General features: G+C 40.9%; 1 protein-coding gene across 2 annotated transcripts in view; it reads left to right on the forward strand.

Annotated features, from left to right (window-relative positions):
* Positions 1-22114, forward strand: part of LOC121887943 — a 76776-nt gene that overhangs the window by 2936 nt on the left and 51726 nt on the right. The window contains exons 1-3 of one of the 2 annotated variants that reach the window (XM_042399116.1): positions 5541-5919; positions 6385-6477; positions 8690-8880. In XM_042399116.1, the coding sequence (XP_042255050.1) occupies positions 6416-6477; positions 8690-8880 (253 nt within the window). In that variant the 5' untranslated portion in view covers positions 5541-5919; positions 6385-6415. Of the gene's footprint in view, positions 1-5540; positions 5920-6384; positions 6478-8689; positions 8881-22114 lie in introns of those variants that run through there. The other variant, XM_042399117.1, reaches the window with a different exon arrangement.

Genomic DNA, 22114 nt, shown 5'->3' on the forward strand with positions numbered 1-22114 from the left:
GGTCTCCTGTCTGTGGTAAAAGGCTGACTGAAGGAACCTGAGTTAAAGTCTCGGTTAAGATCCCCAGTAGAGATTCATTTTCATTTGCAGTAAGTGCCAGTTTTCCTATCTTAAGTTCCTCTGCTTTGCTTTACAGAAATACATACTGTATTCCTCAACAGAGACACCGAAATGAAATCCAGGTGGTTCATAGAGTGTACACAGAGTCTCAAGAGAAGCAGTTAGTGTCCACGTAATAATAATCACAAGCAAATGTATCAAATTATCCTCCACTGTCAAATTTCATGGAAAACTACAAATATCTTGACAAGTCGGGTGTTGAAGAGCAAGTAAAAAAAAATCCAAGAAACTTTATGTTTTAAAATGTATCGGAAAGTGTGACAGTATCCCGGTACGAGGTGGAATACAGTAAATTACTCCACTGCAGTCAGGAAATTGACTCCCGTGATTGATTTTCCTTGGAAACAAACGATTCCCTCAATTTATTTCACGTGTTTAAAGAAAGATTTTACGATTACGAAGTAATAAATTTAATGAATTGTGATGGCGCTGTGCTCCATCAGGTGTGTGTGTGTGTGTGGAGAAAGTTTAGGTAGGGGTGACACCAGGTTGCTGCATACAGAGGATTTTCACATCGTTTGGGAGTCTTCTACAAAAGCTTGGGTGCCATTACCATGACATTCACTTTGTGGCCATCGGCCTCCGGGTGAACAAGCCGGTGCGGTTTTCAGACGACACCACCTAGGGCAATGGCTTTACTACAGTGTGTGTGTGTGTGTGTGTGTGTGTGATTCATGTTCTCTCAGCCTGATTTAGTGGGGAGCAGGGATTGCAGGATTGAGCCGTCTGGAGCTTTCACTCTGATCATAGTGGTGATTTATTTTATTTTATTATTTCCATGCTGATTTATTCCTCTCTCACTTTATCTCCCGCTTTTCCCTCTTCCATGCTGAAAACCTGTCCGCACTTGTACACATCCATCAATCTTCGCTGGTTTTAAACACTTGTTAATTGCAGCCGCAACACAGCCAATAACCAGAGTGCACAAGTCTTTTTAGCCTCGCATATTGTTTGTACGAACTATGTCCAAACAAACAGTCACCGCCTGATTTCACAGTAACATTCCACTGTCAATATTCATCCTTGCAACAGTGACTCATGTTGCTCTCAGGTTTACCCAGCATCCCGGCTGTTACACAACACTGTGGCCCTTTTTCTATCTCTCTGTCCCCCCTCCCCACCCCACCCCGTCTCTCTTTCTGCATACCCCACACTCACACAAGTTAACCTTTTGAAAAACCCACATCCAAATGTCAACAAAAGATTATCCCCACAGAGTCACTCCAACACACAATTTTTCCCTCTCAGACCGATTGACACTAGATATGAGGACTGACTGAAACGTGACGGAGGAGCACAAGTTTGAAGTGTATGCTGACCATCCACGTGAATGTAAAGATCCACACCTCATACCACATCATACAGAGATCATCTATCGTATAGTGATTCTCACTTTAAAGGTACGAACCTGCACATTTGGTGGTGTAGATGCTGCGGGGAACAAATTAGGTGCATTATTATTTCTTTTTAAGGTACCTACTGAATCTTTTTTCTTGGTTTTGTCATGGTCATACTTTGTCAAATGATGTTTTTGCATCCCAGGTTATTTCACTCTGTGCCTTTCATGTTTTTTTTTTTACATTTTGTCCCATTATTTTGGGTTCAAGTGTATATTTTGTTCTGGATTTGGGGTTCATGGTCTAATAAAAACAAAGCAGATCTATCCCTTGTACCCCCAAAAAACCTCACTGTGGAAATATTGTGTTATTCACCTCAGGGTCAGTGTGATTGTTTCAGCATTTGTGCTTGTGTATTAATCTGAGCTATTGCTTTTGTACGAATTATAAGGCATGCTGGAATGTGTGTGTGTGTGTGTGTGTGTGTGTGTGTGTGTGTGTGTGTCAGTGTGTGTTTATGTGTGCACATGATTTCCTGCAGGTCCTCAGGGGCAGAACTCACGTCCTGTCTGACCTAACAGGACCTCTTGAGCTTGTCTGCTGCATTAACAGCCCTCTGCTGTCATGGATTATACTCTGGCTCCACAAATCCTGACAAACGCCATTCCTGCTTTGCACTTGCCCAACAATATGAACCCTCCTCCCTCCTCTCTGAGCTCAGGGTCATCTGCGAGTGAGCTCGTCACCTCTCTTGACCCCGCCTATTGTTAGCACTGGACAAAATTCACGCCAAGAATTTAAATTCCACCATGTTTTGTCTAAGACCTGCGTCACAATTTCACAACGTTACTGATGTACATGCACTTATCTGTGTGCAAGGTCAAGACGCTGTATGTATGAATTATGTTTTAAATAGTCTTGTTTTGGCACATAGCTTTGATTCTCACTGAGCAATCACGCACCGATTAATGACAAGAGGGTCTTGCCCTAAATAACAGTGACAGAGATGAAATGCGTGTATGTTTGGCTCTTTCCGATATTGACCATCCCATTAATTAATAATGTCCATTAGTATCAGACTTGTCATGTCACAGCTCTGCATGTCCCCTGAAATCCCGCAGTGATGCAAACACAGACATCTTAATCAATGAAAGCCACACTATTGCACCTGGCAGATGGCTTTCATTATTCTGAAATGTGTATTTAGATACACACACTCACACACTTGCATAGCAGACATGCTCTAACACACACATGCACACACACACGCGCACTCACGGTTGCGTGCAAAGGTCTGCCCCAGCAGCATTAGCAGGGCTTTAAGCCCGGGCTAATCTGGAAGGCAGATTGGATAGTGTTGCCAGTGGATTTGCATTGATACCAAGAGCATCCCTGACAGCTTTAATAGTAGCCACTGACAGTGTTAACAAGACCTTAGGACCTCTGCAGATCCCTGCTCCACCTGTCACAACAAATAAAACATCAGCCCTGATGGACACTTTGATACAAGAGCATGATAGACAGCCATCTGCTCTGTCAAAGGTGCAATCTGACCAAAAGCAGACTGTTGTGTACTATGAATAAGATATTTTCACAGGGTCAGGCAAGAAGGAATAAAATAAAGATTGATTGACCAATGTATCAGGTTTCTTTGTCACACAAACCTCAAGCGTGAGATAGTTGTCCTGCTCGTTGTTTCATACGATTAATGCACTAGTTCTCACATTAATGAGCACCAGTGGCGATTAAACAGTGATTTACTCTGCTCTCACCGTGCTGTCCAAGGGCCCTGAAGGTTTCATTAGCTTGCAGATTAAAATTTTAGCTGCACAAACATTTCTCACAGCTTTTCAGAGATATAAATCCGTGATGATGGAGCCAAAGAACCACAATCTTGGCCATGTGACTCTGAACTGTCTTGCTATCTGTATCTACATTTTCTAAAAGCGAAAATATATGACGATAAGATAAAAGAGTTGTTGAGCAATGAAGAACTTAATCAGTCATATTTCTATAGTTGTTTGTGTTCTCACATCATCACCAGGGGGATTCTGCTTTACAATGTCATCTTTATTTAAAGAAGTTTAGTGTATCCCAGCCATGGGCCTTGCATGATTTATTTCACATAAATATACAATAAGCAACGTGTGCTCAAAGGGTCTATTTGACTGTGTGTAGTGCATGAATGTGTACACTAGGGGGCAGTGCAGTAAACTGCCACACAAACAAACCACACACTGTGTATGTGTTCTCAGCTGACTGTTCTTGCTTCAGTGACAGGACAGATTGCAGTGACATGCTTTATTGGGTTAAAGTTTTACAAGCAACCATAAAAACAAAACATTTAAAAGGTCAAAGGATACAATTAATTCCTTTACAAAGCACACAGAAAAACATGTTTCTGGTTATTTTAGTTAGTGTACATCAGATAGGGTTTTTAAAAAAATATAAATCAGATTTTAATACTGCTTATTTGACATGCCATACATTATTTAATTGTGCAGCACATCACCGTACATCCTCAGAATAGAGTCATTTGGTGAGAGGATTCTGCACAAACTGTTTCCTGATATCAGAGCAGCAATTAAAAGTCTGTATCCGTCGTTTGATTTCCACTGATTTTTTGCACGCATGTGTAACTGCAGAGGCGATATACAGATATTACTCAACCACTGGGGTTTTTACCATAAGTGGTTTTGACTATGACTCTGACACATGGAAACATTCCGCTTCCCCATAATCTGTCTGTCTGAGGAAACGTTTTGTAAACGGCAACATATGATGTTGAAATAAGTAAAGCCTCTAAAGTGAAGACGTCACACTTTAAGGTTCTGTTGCCTTCTGCCCTTCATCATAGCGCTACGAGTCATCTTTGTCTTCAGTGTTTAAATTCATATCATAATGCGGTGATCGCATCAGATCAAACCTAAAGGGCGCTTCGTTTTTCTTATCCTGTAAGCTGGGCCTAATTGTGTCTTATCGCTTAATTAATCAATGAATAATTACATTCAGTGTCAAATTTTTTTTAAAGAACTATAATGTCAAGTCTATTAGATCATCAAGCACTTCCGGTGACATATATCAAGAGAAGATAAGATTGCAACTTGTTAAAATATGACACATTAGTCAAGAAGAAAAGAGCGCTTTCCAAATTAAGTGAAACTCTGTGCGCAAAGCGAAGACGAAATGCAACACAGCCTATAACTGTCTCATTAACATGAAAAAAAAAATTGCACACGACTTTTAAGAAATAACATCACCATGGCTGTGATCAGTCCTTTCATTCCCACAGTGACACATTTGATTCCAGTTTATTTCTGCTGCTAAATCACAGATTCAGAGAGCTGCATCCTCTTAGTCACTTATGTGTTATAAGAAGCCAAGTCCCGTCCGACGAAGAATCCTGTTCAAACACTGCAGGTTTCGTTGTAAAATGTTAGTGTAGTTCTCCTTCATCGGGCTGCTGGAGAAAAATCCTCCGGTCCGCAAGTGCCGCCGACCGCGGACAGGCTCGATGTGAACCCGGAGATCTGCGCGTCTGCTGCCCTTCGCGTGTGATCCCTCCCCTCACCCTGCACACAAAGCGTGTGTGTGTGTGGATGTGTGTGTGCGCGCGTGTGTATGTGTGTGTCTATGTCTGTGTGTGTGTGTGTGTGTGTGTGTGTGTGTGTGCGGGTTGGGTTGCTGCTACTTTCAGGTACACCTCGTAAAGTATAAAATCTAATCACGTATTTTAAATGATTTGAGTCGTTGAATAAATGTAGTTTAACGCAGATTTCACACTAACACAATATCTAATGTAGAAGTTGTCAGTGGTGCTTCATTTTTTTAATTTTTGTGTAAGCCCAACACAAGCTTTAGCGACGTATTTAAGACAATATGCTTGTAGACACGGCAATGCTTCCAAGTGTTTATTAAATTGTGGAAAAATGAGCGACAGCCTCAGTAAGAAAAGTGTAATAATCTAGTTTTCAATGCTGTGAGACATGAAGGCAAAAACGGCCACGCATTTAAACAAAAAACATATAAAAACGCAAACGTCCCACATGCAGACAACACATGAACGCAGCATAAGCCTCGCGTGTGTTTGTGTATGTGTGTGTGGTGTGTGTGTGTGTGTGTGTGTGCGCTTGAGCGCTGTTTGTGAGGCAGAGAGTTGCGTGCGAAGAGCTCGACATGTCATTCAGAGGAATCCGCCACCTGAAACGCGAGGAAGTGAAGGCGACTCAATTGGGTATAAAGCATCAGCCAACATCTGCCCCGAGCAGTGCAAAAGCTGATGAAAACATCAGCTGGGAGCTCTTGTAGGACCTCTCCGGTTTATTTTATTTCCCTTGGATTTATCATTTGGCATTACGGAGTCGGTGCACCCTGGGAGACGCATCTCTTTTCTACACTTAAAGTGAATGTGACTGTGAGCCAACACAATACTGGAATTAACTGACAGCCACAGAGCGTTTGGGTTAGTTATTTTTGCTTTTATTTATTTTTTCTGAAAGAGCATGAGGTGATTATTTTGTTGTTTATTTTCAAGGATACGTCATGTCTTATACGCTTTTCTGTCTATTTATTAGATAAGCTGCTCTAGTGTGTATTTGATTTGTAGCTTTTAGCAATTATTAGTATGTTATTAAGCTTTCACGTGCTGTAAATTGTAATATTTTGATCATTCACACGTGTCATTTTGTTTTAATTCTAATCACAGTCTAATTGGTGTTATTTCACTTTAATTTTAGGGATGCACGGATTTACAGCATATTTCACCCCAAGGAATGACCTTTAATGACATAATGTGTAACAACCAGCCTGAGCATGTTTAAATGCTCTCTCTCTCTCTTTCTCTCTCTCTCTCTGTCTCTTACACATGTGTTTAAGTTGCTCTCTTCAGCCACATGTAAAGTTAACGTCCACTCTTTGTCATCCGCAGCGCACCTGTTACCTCCACGGAGTGCAAGATCATGATCCCTCCGGGAGACTGCATGTATGCGGGCAGAAAGAGGAGGAAGCCCATCCAAAAACAGTTAAGAAGCGCTGTTCAGTATTCTACATCTGTTAAATGAATGCACATTTTCTTGGGGCTTTTTTTTTTTTTTTTTGGTAGCCTGGTAAAGTTTAGGGTACAATTCAAACTGATTTATTTGGTTCATAAGATATGAATCACAGGAAGTGATTGAGCGGCAGACACATCAGAGTTTGAAAATAACGGTATAAACGCCACATAAGCCTAATTACCAGTCTAAGGTGGTTATTGCATATTTATTGTTGCAAACATTTTAGAGATAGTGGAGTTCTTTGATGAAATAATAAGCTGACAAGGCAAACTCTGCTTACTGTAGCGTAATATTTGGGGAAACTAAGCAGGCTAAATATGTTGACTTGTCTTCCTCTTGATGCCCAATGATTGTTTGAGCAATAACAGGAGTAACAGTATATAAATATATATATATATATATGTACATGTGTTTACCCGCAGGCTTGGGAGTCACAGTGTGTATTTGTTTGCTTGTGTTTTAAGTGTCCATACTTTTTGAGGACAACTTTCTTTTTGTACAATCTTGTCTGCTGATGTCATGAATAGTGAATCAGTAAGTTATATAAGATCTCGAAGAGGGAAGTGGTAATTAAACAAGGCCTGTGGCATTCATAAAGTTTTTATGTTTTGCTCTGCCTTTGCTGCGCATCTGAAATGAAATCTTTGCCACATCGAAATCGATTCCGTATGTGCACTGGACAGAAATATAACTTTTTAGGGCTTTATAATTATCGAGCGATCCTTCTTTGTTTATTACTGGGATATTGATGTTGTTTTGGCACCTTGAATGCCTCATACATATCGCTGAAGCAAACTTTTATTTTACTTAATAAATCCAGAGCGTTTTACAGTTTATTAAAAGTATATTTCACATCTGACATTCCAATGTCATCATTTGTATATTTTTCGATAGTAACTAGTGGAGCGTATTGATTATTAGTCGGGTCATGGGAATAAAATGTGGTCTGAACATTCATGTAAAAGTATTCGGCCTCTGTGGAGATGTACAGAAACTCTCAGCTGTGGAAATCGGAGCTGACCATTACATATACGGATCATGTTAAGTTCAGCTGGTAAAGCTGCGGTACACCATACAAGAATACACAAATAACTCTGTGCCTAAGGCGCATTTTACATTCTCCGCGGCGCTGAGAAGGAGTGCAGCATGTCCAGTACCTCTAATATCAGGAGTCGCCACAGTGGATCTTAGTAAATACAGATATTTAGCTTTACTGTAAACCTGCAAGATTCACGCCAGGAAGAGGAAGATATTTCGTAAGGGCTGAAACTCGATATGACAAAACACTTAAATCATTTGTTTTGTTTCATTGCGAAGAAGCAAAGTTGTCATTGGAGGAAACACAGATCACAAAGTGTGGTGTTTGGTGTATTGGGGACGGCTGGGTGAAAAGGGAAAGACAGTTTACAGAAAGAGGGACTTGTGCAGACTGTGGTTTATTTGGTCATGTGTCTCTACTTGGGTTGGCAAAATGCGGTGCATGCCATACTTAAACCAGAGTCAGACAAAGCATGAGCCTGTAGTTTGTTCGTCATGATGAGGAGCGAAACTGACGGGAATCTATTTGGAAGCCATTCTTGAAAAATAAACTCAATACTTTCTTTATAATTCGGCGCTCTATTCTTTCGCGTTGATCAAAAAAAAAATCAAATAATCACACAATAAACAGAATTATAAGACAGGTATTGTTCCAGTTGTCCCCCAGAGTTGATATGTTTTTGGAAGTTTTAATGCAGGGCGGCCACAGTTTAGAATTCAGAAAATGTATATCATTAAGTATGTTCATTGATAACAATCTTAATAATCTTTTAGAGCAAGATCGTCAGGGGTCGGCAAGCTGACAGTGTAAGCTTTATGATAAACCTTGTGTCATGTAGTGTGTATCAAATTTAAACTAACTTTACCTTTAACAATAGCATGGCTCCAACAAGTTCAGTTAATGGTTTTCTGTGTGCTACTGTCACTTACTGCTTGTTGAGGTGATTCTCAGTGCAGTCAAGTATGTGTGCAGTGAGATAAAAAAAAAAAACACGATTAAGTTGGGGGCCATTTAGCTAAAAAGATTCTTATTTTACAGCTGAATGCATGACTTCTTATTGTCTATCTACACATACACACACACCCTGACGCCCGCTCTACTCCATATATCTCTCTCTCCCTTTCCGTCCATCTCATCATCAGGAAGCCGTCCTCCTCCAGTGAGAAAACCAACCCGTCCAAGCGGCACAGGGACAGGCTGAATGCTGAGCTGGACCGGCTGGCCAGCCTGCTGCCGTTCCCCCCGGATGTCATCTCCAAGCTGGACAAGCTGTCTGTGCTGCGCCTTGCAGTTTCCTACCTCCGCGTCAAGAGTTTCTTCCAAGGTAATGGAGGTAAAAAAAAAAATTATATTGGCAGTGTCTGTGTGTGTGTGTGTGTCTTTGCATGTTGCTGGGTTAAGGCAGGTCAGGGTTTGATAATCCACTGCTGACATATGGGTATGATACAGCTTACTGGATTACATATTTATTGTAATATTGTAATGTATTGTATTGTGGGTATGGAAGCCTGTTAATATATTAATTGATTCTAAGGAAATATTTTGATAGGAGGCTACATCTGCATCCAAAAATATGTTATTCATAGATACCAGTAATTTCAGAAATAGTAGTATTAACTATTTGTAATAGTAGTAGCTCTAGAAGTACTATTATCCAGTTTTTAGCAGTAGAAAAACACTAAATTTTATGATTTTTTGGCATGGATATGTTTACTAAATATATTCAGTATCATTAAAAATGTTGCTTATGAGAAACTTAAAAAGTCTTGTTTACTCCCAAACTGTATAAGTCAAACTCTTGTGCTGAATGATGTGTCCAACATTCAGGCTGGTGTGTGTGATAGTGAAAGACATTCAAATGGCAGATACAGAAAGAGATTATGTGCAGTATATTCATCTGCATTGCTTCTCTCTGAACTCTCTCTATCATTTGTCAGTAGTGCACCTCTGTCTATTTGTCTTAAATATAATAGAAGGGAAAAATAAGGTTTGCTAACACATGCCTGTTAGGTTACGGTGGTGTGTTTGAGTCTTGATGTCTGTAAAATTGGAACTTTTTTTGTAGGCCTTGTTAGTAAGACTCCATGACATAAAAGTATACTTGCTTATGTTTTCGATAGAAGTTTTATTAAGTTAGTGAAGTGATTTATATGTGAAGCAGGCGTCTGTGATGGACTGGAGACATGACAGCATCCACCCCAAATCCCAAATCATCCCTTTGTGTCTTTCACTCACATGTAATTAAAAGGCTATACTGCAGCCCACACTTGTTTTCCCACCTTCCCACCGTCCACTGAGCGCCTCCCTCCCTCTCCTCGTGTTGCTCCACTATCCGCTTCAAATATTCATGGCCCACTTCAGAACGTATTTTGTTGCCGGTGGCCTCGGCAGCTGCTGTATCAACACGGAGGCTACTGGCGCAGCTGGATGCAACAGCTCTAAAAGACGAGTTGTACTTTTTTTTTTATTTTAAGAAGAAAAAGAATTTCCCTCTGTCCTGCCAGGGAAAATGCATGTGATAAAGTAGGAGGAGGATGAGGGGGAAAGGGAGGGCAGTGGAGAGGAAGCAGTGGAGAGGTCCTGTGAGGCTCACTGGCTTCCTAGTCCTGGGGGCTGAAAGAAAGTCCTCAACGAAAGCTGTTTTCTTGGAGCCTGGCAAGGGATTGTTAATGTTCTGCAGTCACTGCAGTTGAAAAGCAGCTGAATTTAAGGTCAAGCTAACAGTAACCAAGGCTGCAGAGATGTAACAGGTGCATCAAACAGTTTCAAAATAGATTTTTATAAGACTAGCTCAACATGTGTCATAACTAATGTAGAAAAAGACAGTTTGAAATCACACAGGGCCCTTGTGGTTTCAGGCAACATCAGATTTCGCAGCCATCTCTTCTTCCAACACATGTGCTTCTCCTCTGTCACCTTCTTCTTCTCTGATCTTTAATCTCCACCATCCACTGCTTCGGTTTGGCATTGCACCCAACAACTGGCATCCTGTTGGCTGGAATCATGCAACTTTACACACACACACACACACTCACACACACACACACGATCACTTGTTTAGCTTAGCCATCACGCAAAGCTGCAGTACAGGTGCTAATCGGACTTATTAAAGTTGCCTCCCCCCGGATAAGGGATCACGCAGAGGTAAAGAAAAACCGCTGCCCTCGATGAAGAGAGATGCTGAAGGGAAGAGTTGGAAAATGAAGAGGGTTCGGTCATGCGTGCGGAGCTGATAAAAGTGTCGAAAGGTGTGTTGAATCTGTTGAAAGTGAGGCGGTGGTTGTGTATTGTCCGGCAGCGCAAAGAGTTTTCCAGAAACCTTGACTCTCTCTTAGCTCATCTTCCAGAGCTGCACTAAGTTTTGAAGTGTTTTGGTGGCATTTATCTGGAATTATTTTAACACCTTCTCCTCTGAAATCTTTGAACATGCTTTAATATGAAAGCCGCTGTTTGTTTTCGCTCCACCTCTGCTGGATGCCTCGTTATCAGTGGCAGTAGTGACCAGCTTATCTGTCATTTGATGCTAAACTAATGAGATTAATTAGAGTGGAACATGAGGGATTTTGGTTGTATACATCTGCAATCTCTGCCCGCTTTCTCTCTGCACATCCCAGTTGTCACTCACAGTTGCAGTTTTTCCACTGATATTTAAACATGTGGCGTGACCAGAGCTCTTCCAGATACAATCAAGATGAGCAACAAATACATGTCCACATCCTTCCTGTGGTTTGGAACAATATTCGTAATCATCTCTTTTTGTTTTCTTTTTCGTACAGTGAGTCATTCACTGAAAACATGAAATGAAACCATGAAACCTGCGACCTTAAGTTTCATTTGCTTTCATAAACCACTTTCATAAAAGAAGAATAAAGATTGTTCCACTTATACTGATGCAGTTGTTCTTTTTGTCCACTAGGGGGACTGTGTGAAGTTATATGAGCAACAATGCTACTGAGTCAAAACAGTTCAGTTAGTTGGGATTGTATGTGGGTGCAGGATTTGGACTCAAGATATTAAAAACTATCAATAAAAATCACGAGCTGTTTGTCTTTTTTAAAGCATGAATTTATTGACTTCATTTACTCTGTTAAAAGAGAGTTGTGGGTGTCTGATGTACAGTTTGTAAGGAGGTTTAGAAAGGGAGGGGAAGAGAAGAAGAAAAATCGTGTAGCAGGTGGTTTTGGAAGCTCCCTGAGATTCTGCTGGTTTTGTCTGTTGCGTGACTGCTCGAGGGTGGAGCACAGTGAACAGTGTGTACCTATGCGCTATATGCAAATGTACCACAAGGCTGTGTGTGTGTGTGTGTATGTGTGTGTGCGTGTGTGTGTGTGTGTGTGTATCTGTGTAAATAAAAAGCAACATCAGACAAAGATTCACTTCCCCTAGTTTCCCATAATCATCTTTTTTCATAAACTTCCACTGCGGTGCGTTCACGTGCACAGGGAGATAAACGACCTGAGATGACTCCGTGTGCCATTTTACATTCCTCAAGCAGAAAAGTTAGAAACAGGCGCTCTTGTGCCAGATATTTAGTTTCCCACATTTTTCATGAGGGAGCCTGACATGGACAAATATAATTTATATTTCATTAACCGCAGTCCCTCAGGCTGAGAACTACATTATCTCTCTAAGTGGCTGGATTCAATCTATTATAAAGTTAAACTTACATTTTCTTGGAGTTTAAAGAAAGACACTAATTTTATTTTTAAATAGATGGCCCCAGTCTTTTATTGTAGACTACATTTGTCGTAATTCAAAAAAAGAAAAAAAAAGTCTTTACTTAAGAATACATCTGCTTAGTTTTCTTTTTAATTCAAAGGTGTATATTGGCTCTGCTGCCACAGTCGGTTATCTCCAGTTGAGTGGACGTAGTGGGAATGCATATAATAATGTTTCTGTACGCCGTGGCACAGGTAAAGCATGCCAAGCCAGTGAAAATGGGGCACAAGTCCAGAGGGGCAACACCCCCACAGTCCCTCCAAACGCATCCAATCCCCATTAAAAAATAATAACAAGAAGAAAAAAAAATCTAAATCATCATTTTGTAGCCTACAGGCTGTTCTTTTTGTCCCATGTTTTTTGTTTAATTTTCATTTTAGGTCAGGGTATCCATATTTTCAGCATTTTTAGGCAGATGCCCAAGTGAGTAGGTCCATGTGCATGTGTGTGTGTATGTGTGTGTGTGTGTGTTGACAGTCAGCAGGCTGTAATTCCCTTCTCTTCCATGTTAGGTCTCTGCCCTCACTGTAATTGCTGAGCTTGTTAAATATTTACCCTAAGGATTAGCTATCCCTCCTCCTTTGTCTTTCTGCCCCGATTGCCTTTATTTCTCCTCCAGTGTGTGTGTGCTTTTTACAGTCTGTTCTGCGCGATTGTGTTTCACTGCTTTTTATCTCATTATTGGAAACTGGAACTTGCTTTGTTTAAAAAATTTAATCAGGTTACGGCTTTACTTTATGAAGAGATCAGGTAATTAAAGGTAAATCTTTAAGAGAATGATGCATTTTAAATTAATTTGTGTTATTTCGGAGTCATTAAAGCCATTATGATCTCTTGTAAAATAACTATGGAGGAGTCTGCAACCTTTCTTTTCTTTCCTCCTCTTTTCTCTCTATCCTCTGTTGTTGATGCCTGATGAGCTACTATGAATTCAAACTGGCTCTAACAAGACCAGAAGGCAACAGGCCTTGTGATGAGAATCAGATGGGAGATTTAAGGCTGTGGACCTGGAGACCACATAATAAAGGACAGACCCTCTTCCTTAATGCGCAGCCTGCCTTCCTATAAATAAGACTAGTGTGTTGTACTTTTATAGGATTGATATCAGTAGATGTAATGATTCTCTTGCTGGCCTGATGTGTATATCTGTAAATCTACAGAAAAATCTGCGTTCCTTTCAAGGGCTTTGTTTGTGTGTGATGTGGTCCTACATTATGTATATGTGCAGTACTTTGGCTTTGTCTGCATGAGTGTGTGTATAACTGTGGACTTGCCATGCTGGCTATTTTGACCATATGTGCTGTGGTTCTTCGGTGAGGTGCGACGGAGTCTTATTTTGACATCATCTGTCACCATCTTGGGTCTTGACCCTGGCAGCAACTGCGATCTGATTCCCCATCACACCCTTGGAGAAAATAGGCAGCACTGACATTAATCCATATGTATTTTTCATTACCCATATCCATGTCTGTCTGTGCTCATGATCACTCTTGGTATCACATGAAAGGAATGTATCTTTCATCTTTTCCGGTGTGGAAGTTTCTCCACCCTCAGTATTGAGTCACAGGAACTGGTTGAATCGGACCTTCATACCATATTTCTCTCTCTCTGCTTTTTGCATGTTTTATATGTATAGTTCATATATTCCATTCATATTTCTTTTAATATTCTTCCACTTTTTTTAACTTTTTTAGACACTGCCCCCATTAGCAGATAGAGTAGCTATACCAACTTCAAGTTATTACTTACCTCACAAACCCCACTTTAACATGTGGACTGCCAGTAAATGTGACTTGTGCACTCCTTGTTTGGCTTTTGACAACTGCATTTTCCTCATTTCACAGTGGTTTTTCAATTCAAGTAACAGCTGTATCACCACTGTCTGTTGGGTCGAAGGAGTTTTTGCCTTGCACCATGCAGAATATTGCATGCATGTGTCTATGTATCGAAATATCTAAAAAAAAAAAACAAATTTGCATATGTATCAGTTGCAAAATAACTTACACTTTGCAACAGCTGCTCATTTATTTAGCTGAGGAACTCACAGTGTGTTTTTATGACTTCTGGTTTCATCAAGTCTGACAGGAAACATTATTTTTAAGTCTTAGCTCATGATCAACTTTTAGAGGGACAACCAACATGATTACCAAGCAGATGATTCTTAGTGTTTAATACACATGTTGTGCAGATTGAGGCTAATTTTTAACAGAATTGATGGAAAGTGGACTCTAACCACTAGCAACAGAAACAGTGAAAACAACACAGAAACTCTCTCTGATAGTCTTTCTTTGAGTCTTTGAAAAACTATACACACCCACATCATTCATCACAATGCATGAAGACCTGCATAGTCCCCTCCGTGAGACGTCAACAACCTGAAAACCATCTAGATGAATTCAGTGCTGTGCTCTTTCGCTTTGAGTAAATGATCTGCTCTGAAAATCATCAGTGTCATTGCAATATATCATAACATCCCCTTAACGTTCCCACCAAAACAAATCTCATGCACAAATATAGATGCTTGTGGTGTGAATGTATCCACGTCGCAGTCAGGTTTATTTATACATTTGTGTGTGTGTGTATGTGTGTGTGTGTATGTGTCTGCAAGCCCTCAATTAAAGCCTCACCTTCCCTCATAGCTGTCAGTCCAGTCAGGGGTGTTGACAGGGTATGAGAACACACACACACACACGCATAGACACATACAAATGTGTACCTATCTATTTTTTTATACGCACAAAATATATACAGCAGCAAACATTGTTTACATCAGCGCTGTGCATCCGCTGCGTTGCTGATCTTCAAATGTGTGCAAGCTAGTTTCAGTATGTGTGCTGTCTGACTCTAAATGCTTTGTGAGCTATAATTAAAGAGGAAGAGAAAGACCACAGATCCCGCAGACTCACGCCAGGCATACGCCACTTGTGACGTCAGCCAGCAGACAGGAGACGGTTTTGTAACTAACCATGCAATAGAGGAAGGAGAGAACAAGACAAAACAATCAGTCTAGATCCTTATTCTCTCATCTATAAATTTAAGAGAATTTCATGGATGTAAGCACCCTCTTCCAAACTATTTGGGTTAATCCTTTTCGTTTCAAATCTGTATCAAATGGAGTCAATTCAAGTGCCAAACCATTCAATTTTCCCAAAGAGGGAAGTGCATGCAGTGCGTGATAGGAGCTTCTAAATTGAGTCTTTGCTCAGGCGTGAACATGTGTATCGGGTCACATTATATATGGACTGTTTACTAAACTCTCAGTGACCCCAGACTTTTTCCTTCCCTATACGCCGCAACCCAAAAGCAGACAAGTTGGCAGGGCAGAGGCCAAGACACATCAGTGAGCCGCATGGACTGTAAATGAACTGGAAAGGTTTAGTAATAGAAAGGTCAAAATGTGGTCGATTCATTTTAGTTTTTTAGTTTTTTTTGAGACAAAAGGTCTTTGCTCTTTAAATTTCTGGTGAATCATAGACTTTAACCCACACTTGTTGACACCGAATCATGCGCTGACATAGTATTGGCAGCTTGTTTGCTTTCTCTTAGACCCGTTAACGTCTATTCCAATGCAGATGTAAATTACGCGCGTTACTACTCTAAACTCAACACTCATCCTTTGTTTGCTGCTTAATTTCTTTACCCGCTGCGCTGCATAGTATATGTATTTAGTGTTGGCTCAGAGCCTACCACATCATGGGCAAACGGAAACATCCTAGACAGGTGCATCACAGCAAACCTCAGATCATCTGTTTAAATATTGATTCACATTACATATTTGGACAGAGGGCAGAGGTAACAACTACTTGAACAGATTTATGACATCCTGCACTTGTTGAAAGTCTGTCTTTGTGTTCTTACAATAAAGAAGCATCTGTTGGATTTTTGGGTTCAAAACACAAAGATGTCACAACAAATTAATTTAGTGGAAGTTGATGGAAATCTGCTTTTTACATTTTACATTGTTTTTGACTGGACTGCAACAGTGGCACCAGCCCTATAACCATGATGGTCCTTCACTGAGTCACTCACTGACTGACTGACTGAGTGATGAAGTTACTCCATTTGTCAGCCGAAGGTGGCTGAAGCTAAGTATTCCAGAATGCATTTTGCATCAACTGACAGCAAGCAGCAATGGCAGAGGTTAAACTGTTGTAATTTTCACTGCAGAGCTGTTAATCTGTTAATCTGTCACTTTATTAAGCTAAATTTTTTTCAGGCGAGAATATTGCCACGATTACCTACCGAAGGAGACTGTTGTGTGACATTTACATGAGAAGAGAGCATCTGTGCACTGTCACCAGGGTAACTTACTGTCAGTTTCCACATGTTACATACTGTCTTTTCAAAATAAAGCACTTCCGTGTTCATGGTAAATAAAATTAAAGCAGTATAATAAATATATTTATGAATGCAAACTTTACACACGGAACACACTGTATTGAGGTGATGGAGAAAACTTGTACTTAGTCCGATAACTGTCTAACAACAATTTGATGGTGAATAAAGATGAAGAAACTCCACAGGCTCCAGTTGATTCTTACTTGAATATATGAGGTTTATTACAAACAAGTATCTGATATCCCAGAAGCCTTTGACACAGTGTATACATGGATCCAGTCACACCAAAAAACTTAAAGCATACAGTAAAACAATGGTTCTTATAGAGTAGCTTAGCTCATGCCACCTGGGAGGGGAGAAAACGTGGGCAACTCCGGGTCAGAGTGAACTCTAATTCAAAATAATGAGGATAGCTTTTGTTACCCATCCAAGGCTACCACCTTATCTCCTATCCTGGCGCCCCGAACATAAAACATCTTGCATGAGAGACCGTGAAAGCAAGAGAGGCCCTGTAGATTAAATCATCATGGCATGGCATTTATTAGAACATTCCTTTATGAACATAAATTCATATATTGAACATCTGGTCTTCCACATGGGGTCATTTACACTCAGCATTAATGATTAACTTGATAGTTGCTGTGTTAAAACTATCTTGTGAAATAATACATAAAACATACATAAAAAAATAGCCTAAATCTTAACTCAACCCTTCCTACAACAGCACCATATAGTCAACACCCAAAATCTAGCACAATGTATTTTTTTCTTGGGTTACAACTACTGTATGAAAAGTGCTATACAAATTAATAAACTTACATAAAAACAAACATCTTAAAAATGTTGCGATGTTCATGTCTGATGGTAACCAGGTGACGTACAAATTAAAAGCCCTCTAGTGTTTCATACACAGTCCAGCCATATACTAGGTTTTACAGGGCTGCCAAGTTTTATAGTTAATAGTATCAACCTCCAAACATCCATATTGGTCAAACCACAACCATTTCATGAGAATCAGGATAATCTGAGCCATCTCACCCACAACCTGTTCTCGTTGACCTGTGGCACTAGTGTCACTTGCTTCCAGGTTTTGACTATATTTGGCTGCACAGCTCATTAACCCATTTGTTACATCTGTCCATACCTTTTTTGAAGTGAACACTCAAACCTACTGAAGGTCAAACCCTTTGCCCTTTCCATTCGCCCCTGTACTTTGACCCAATCGCAGTTAATAGGAATCACTGGGAATCAGTTAAACTTCTTTGGTAATTAGTATCAACGTGGCGAGCAGTGAAACAGTGCTGATTTTTTGATGCCTTACTTGCACCGGGTGATTGCACATTTGACTCCTACAGCACGCAATGCATCAAAGCCCAAAGGAAGCAAAGACTTCAACCCATCAGCCCATCATATCAGTTAAATGTCATATGTCACAACAAGCCTGGAGACAGATGTAAGCTGAGTGGCCAGCGCTGTTCTGCTGTTGGTGGCACGAAATCTCCAGTTCACCCCGAGCTGTTGCATTATAAGACTTTTTAAGAGTAATAAAAGGTGACGCTCTGAATGACATATTTTTCTGAAAGTGGACAAAAGTGACATTTTAGCTGTCGTGGCACAGAGCAACCAGAGCTTTAGCCAGCGGGTCACATTCTCACATTTTCTTTTGAGAATTCATTCGATCATTTGATGTAACTTCATCCTGATTGACATGAGTTTTGGGGATCAACACACATCACTAAACCCTTATATGTGTATTGATTAAGAGCATCCAGGGAGATAATGGATCGCAACATCCCAATCTGTTTGTGCGTGTGTGCCGTTGAAGCAGAGCAAATTTGCTCCTATGCATGATTATCATCTTCAAATTGGTGTACCGATTAAACCTGTCACCCCATTTCTTCCTCTCTTTTTTCTTACCTTTGTCTTTTTTTTGTCTTTCTTTCTTTCTTTGACCATGACTAACATTTTTCTCTCTTCTTTTTTCACTTTTTCCTCCCTATGGGGTTCTGCCCTTCTGTTTGTTTCACTGACCCCTGTGAAAGAAAATCACCTCTCATCTCCATGTGCTTCATGAAGAGTGCGTGATCAGGCTAAATGCCAGTGCTCAGGCTTTTTCTCCTTCCTCTTTCCTCCACATGCGATGTCTGTAATTCCGTGCTACAAGTTCTATATACAAAGCTAGATGTATGGCCGCTTAATACATTTCCAGTGTAAATGTTAATGTGTTCCTGGTGTTATGACTAACCTAATGCCAGTGCTCAGGATCTTATCATTCCTTTCCTTTATTTTGGCATGCAGAAACCCTGTTCATTTGTTGTGAATGAGCGTAGACAGAAATAGGTTTACATGCTACGCTAATATGTATACTTGAATGAAATGAATGAAACATCTTTAAAGAATAGGTTCACGATTTTTCAAGTATATCTATATCAATAGTCAGGTATACATATGAACATTGAAAGACATTTCGCTTGCTATGATCATTCTTCCTGCTAATACCTCTAATGCCTCATATCAGCTTCAGATAAACTTTTAAATACATTTCTGCACAAAACGAAGGCTGTGGATTTTGTCCCCCATCACTTACATTGAAAGCACATTAGGAAGGGATATGTTAATCACTGGTATGAACAAGAGGAATGCTTACAGCAAGAAAAACCTGTTTTAATGTTCATATGGGCACCTGACTGTTGTTTCAAGACAGACTTGAAAAACTGTGAACCTATCCTTTAAATGTATTTAAATATGTATTTCCATACCCATAAATCTTTCCTCAAGAGTTTTTTCTTTTTTATGTCAGAGTGAAACACTTCATCAAAGCTACACTAATAAAATTGTTAAAGGTTGGATAACAGCTCCTTAAAGTGGGATGACTGATTTATTGCATTATTCCCCCAAGCTGTTGAGAAAAGTCAAACTGGTATTAGTTGCATGCATATTTGCAATTTAAATGTTGGTATATTAACTTTGTTGTGGCTAACATATAGTTATTACCCGCTCAATGATTCCATGCTAAATTGCGCATTAGTTGCATGTCGGCTCATTCTCCCACCCTCTTGCATGTGTGTTTGCCCCCTCTGCAGTAATCAGCCACACAATAGCCGTTAACTAGTGCGACAGGCCAGCCATGCTAATCTCTTGTATGTGTCGAGAACCATGAATGGAGAAGCCGCCGTATGCATTTAGGATCCTCACAGCTAACTCATTAGTTGCTTGAATCAAAGGCATGACACTGGCTTTGTCCCTGCCTGGCCTCTCGTGCCACAGACACTGAACTCGCTTGAGTGGAGTTGGACTCTGCTGGCCTGGGGGGGCCAACAGAGCCCCCTGGGATCACAAAAGGCCATAAGTGAATTACTCAAATCACTGCCGAGGGGGGCCCCGCTAGACGCTAACTGTAACAGCTAGTGGCGGCTGCGCAGCAATGGGAGGTGTGTTTGTGTGCAAGTGTGTATGTGCGAACAGACGGGTAGAGTGTGTGTTTGAGTTTGAGTGAGTGTGAATAGACAGCCAGGACTCATGCAGAGGGAGCAGAAGCCTTTGTTGGCCCAACACTATTGTTGGAAGCTGTCTTGTGTAATTACTGTCACAGCTACCGCCTAGCGCGCCGCTCTGCCTGAGCAGGGCAAGCATGGAGGGACGAGGAGGAAAGCATCAAGCACACCGAAGCGCCTGGAGTTCAGGTTGATAATTGTATTATGGAAGCACTTTAAGCATGCAGTGGTGCTACAAACACGCTGACAAATCCCAGCTGTTGTTTTACAGTTTGTAATATCATCGCGTTCGATTTGAAATACACGTTCCTCTGAAAGATTTTTTTTCTGCTATTGGTTTGCAGTGTAGCTATTTTTATAAGCACGCCACTCTAGCCATGCTTAACCCCAACTACACCCCTTTTGGCTTAGATTAAATAATTTCACATTGCCAATTTATATTCATCCCCCCACACAACAAACAAATAGACTTTGTTGATCTCCATGCAAACATGCAATATGGCTTACAGATTCAGCACTGCCCAAAGCCACATGTTGAAAGCCCATTTGATAACTCATTAAGCCTCGGAACAGTCATTTTTTTATTTGTTGTGGCATGCGGGCATTTCTGCACAGAAACAGCTTCCTGAGTTTAGGAAAAGTTCTGCGGCTGTTTATTGTGGGATCACTGAATTTGAGAAAACTGGATCCATTTGAAACAATGCAGGAATGCATATAACCAAAAGAAAAATATCTCTAGATCGGGTATTGATTGGAGCATTTTAAAACATGCATACAAATGTCTTATGAGACTGTTCTGAAGCAACTTTCTTATTGCCATTCTTGTCTGTGTCCCTGTTTGCACGGATTAGAGACAAGCCACAGGGATCTGATTGACGACATGACATGCAGTAGACTCACTCCCCAAACCGAACCTTGGCCGTCATCCTGGCTCAAATGGCCTCCAGTTTCCTCCCAGCGAACACCCAAGGCTTATTAGCCACAGCGCAATCAATTTAACATGGCCACCCGCATAAAAAGCTCACTGGTGTCAGTAATGCGATCTGTTGACGGCTAAACCGAGCGAATGGAGAGGCTATTCACAGCGGCTGATGAATGAACTTGGTGACACTGCAGTTCTGGCACGACACGGAGCAAAGTCTCACCAAGAGAAACCACTAAACGGCGGAATAACGACGCGAAAAGATGCCATCATTAGAAAGTGACGACTCAAACAAAACCGCTGTACCGCTCGCTCGCTCGATGCGCTGTAGCTACAGACACTGTCACCTTTGTCGCTGCACGCTGTTGTCTTCATTTTTGCGTTTAAATACCAACACTGAGTGATGGAATGAATGGAGTACGGCTTTTACAAACAATGTCACTGAGGATCGAGTTAGTTCAGAGGAAGGCTACTCAAGTGGCACGAGCACCACGTGTACTACATGTCATCAGTTTGTGTCTTCAGGCTGGCTGCTTGGCCGTACTGTACATCAGACCGTTTGTTTTGTCTGTCACCTCCATTTATCTTAATTGAAGCATGCTTCAGTGTGCAGCCCAGTCCCTGCTGTTGTTCCCTAATGTAAATCGATATGTTTCCATGCGGTTGGAAAGATCACTAACCAAAGGTGGCATCTGACCCGATACAGCTCGATAGGCTAACTACCGTCAGCCAGATGAGGTCCCCTTTCATCAGCATTTGATATGGGAAAAGTGGAGCACGTAACTCACCCAAGTAAAAATAGTTGGAGAAGGTTTGGGGAGGAGTTCTTTTTTTTCAATCTGAGACGAGGTTAGCCAGTCAAATTTCACTCATACTAACCCCAAAATATCTTGCTGTTAAAGGCATGTACTTCAGTGAGAAAGGGCTAATTAAAGAGGTCCAGAGAATGTGATGCAAGAGGGTGTTTAAAAGGGTTTGTGTGAGTGTGTATGTGTGTGTGGTTTTTTTTTTATTGGCTGGCAGGCCTTCGCTGCACTCTGCGCACCCAGAGCGGTTTGAACTCCTGCTCTCTGCCGAATTATGTTCGAATGAGT

The sequence above is a fragment of the Thunnus maccoyii genome, chromosome 21, assembly GCF_910596095.1.
Source record: "Thunnus maccoyii chromosome 21, fThuMac1.1, whole genome shotgun sequence".
In the NCBI taxonomy this organism is placed as follows: Eukaryota; Metazoa; Chordata; class Actinopteri; order Scombriformes; family Scombridae; genus Thunnus; species Thunnus maccoyii.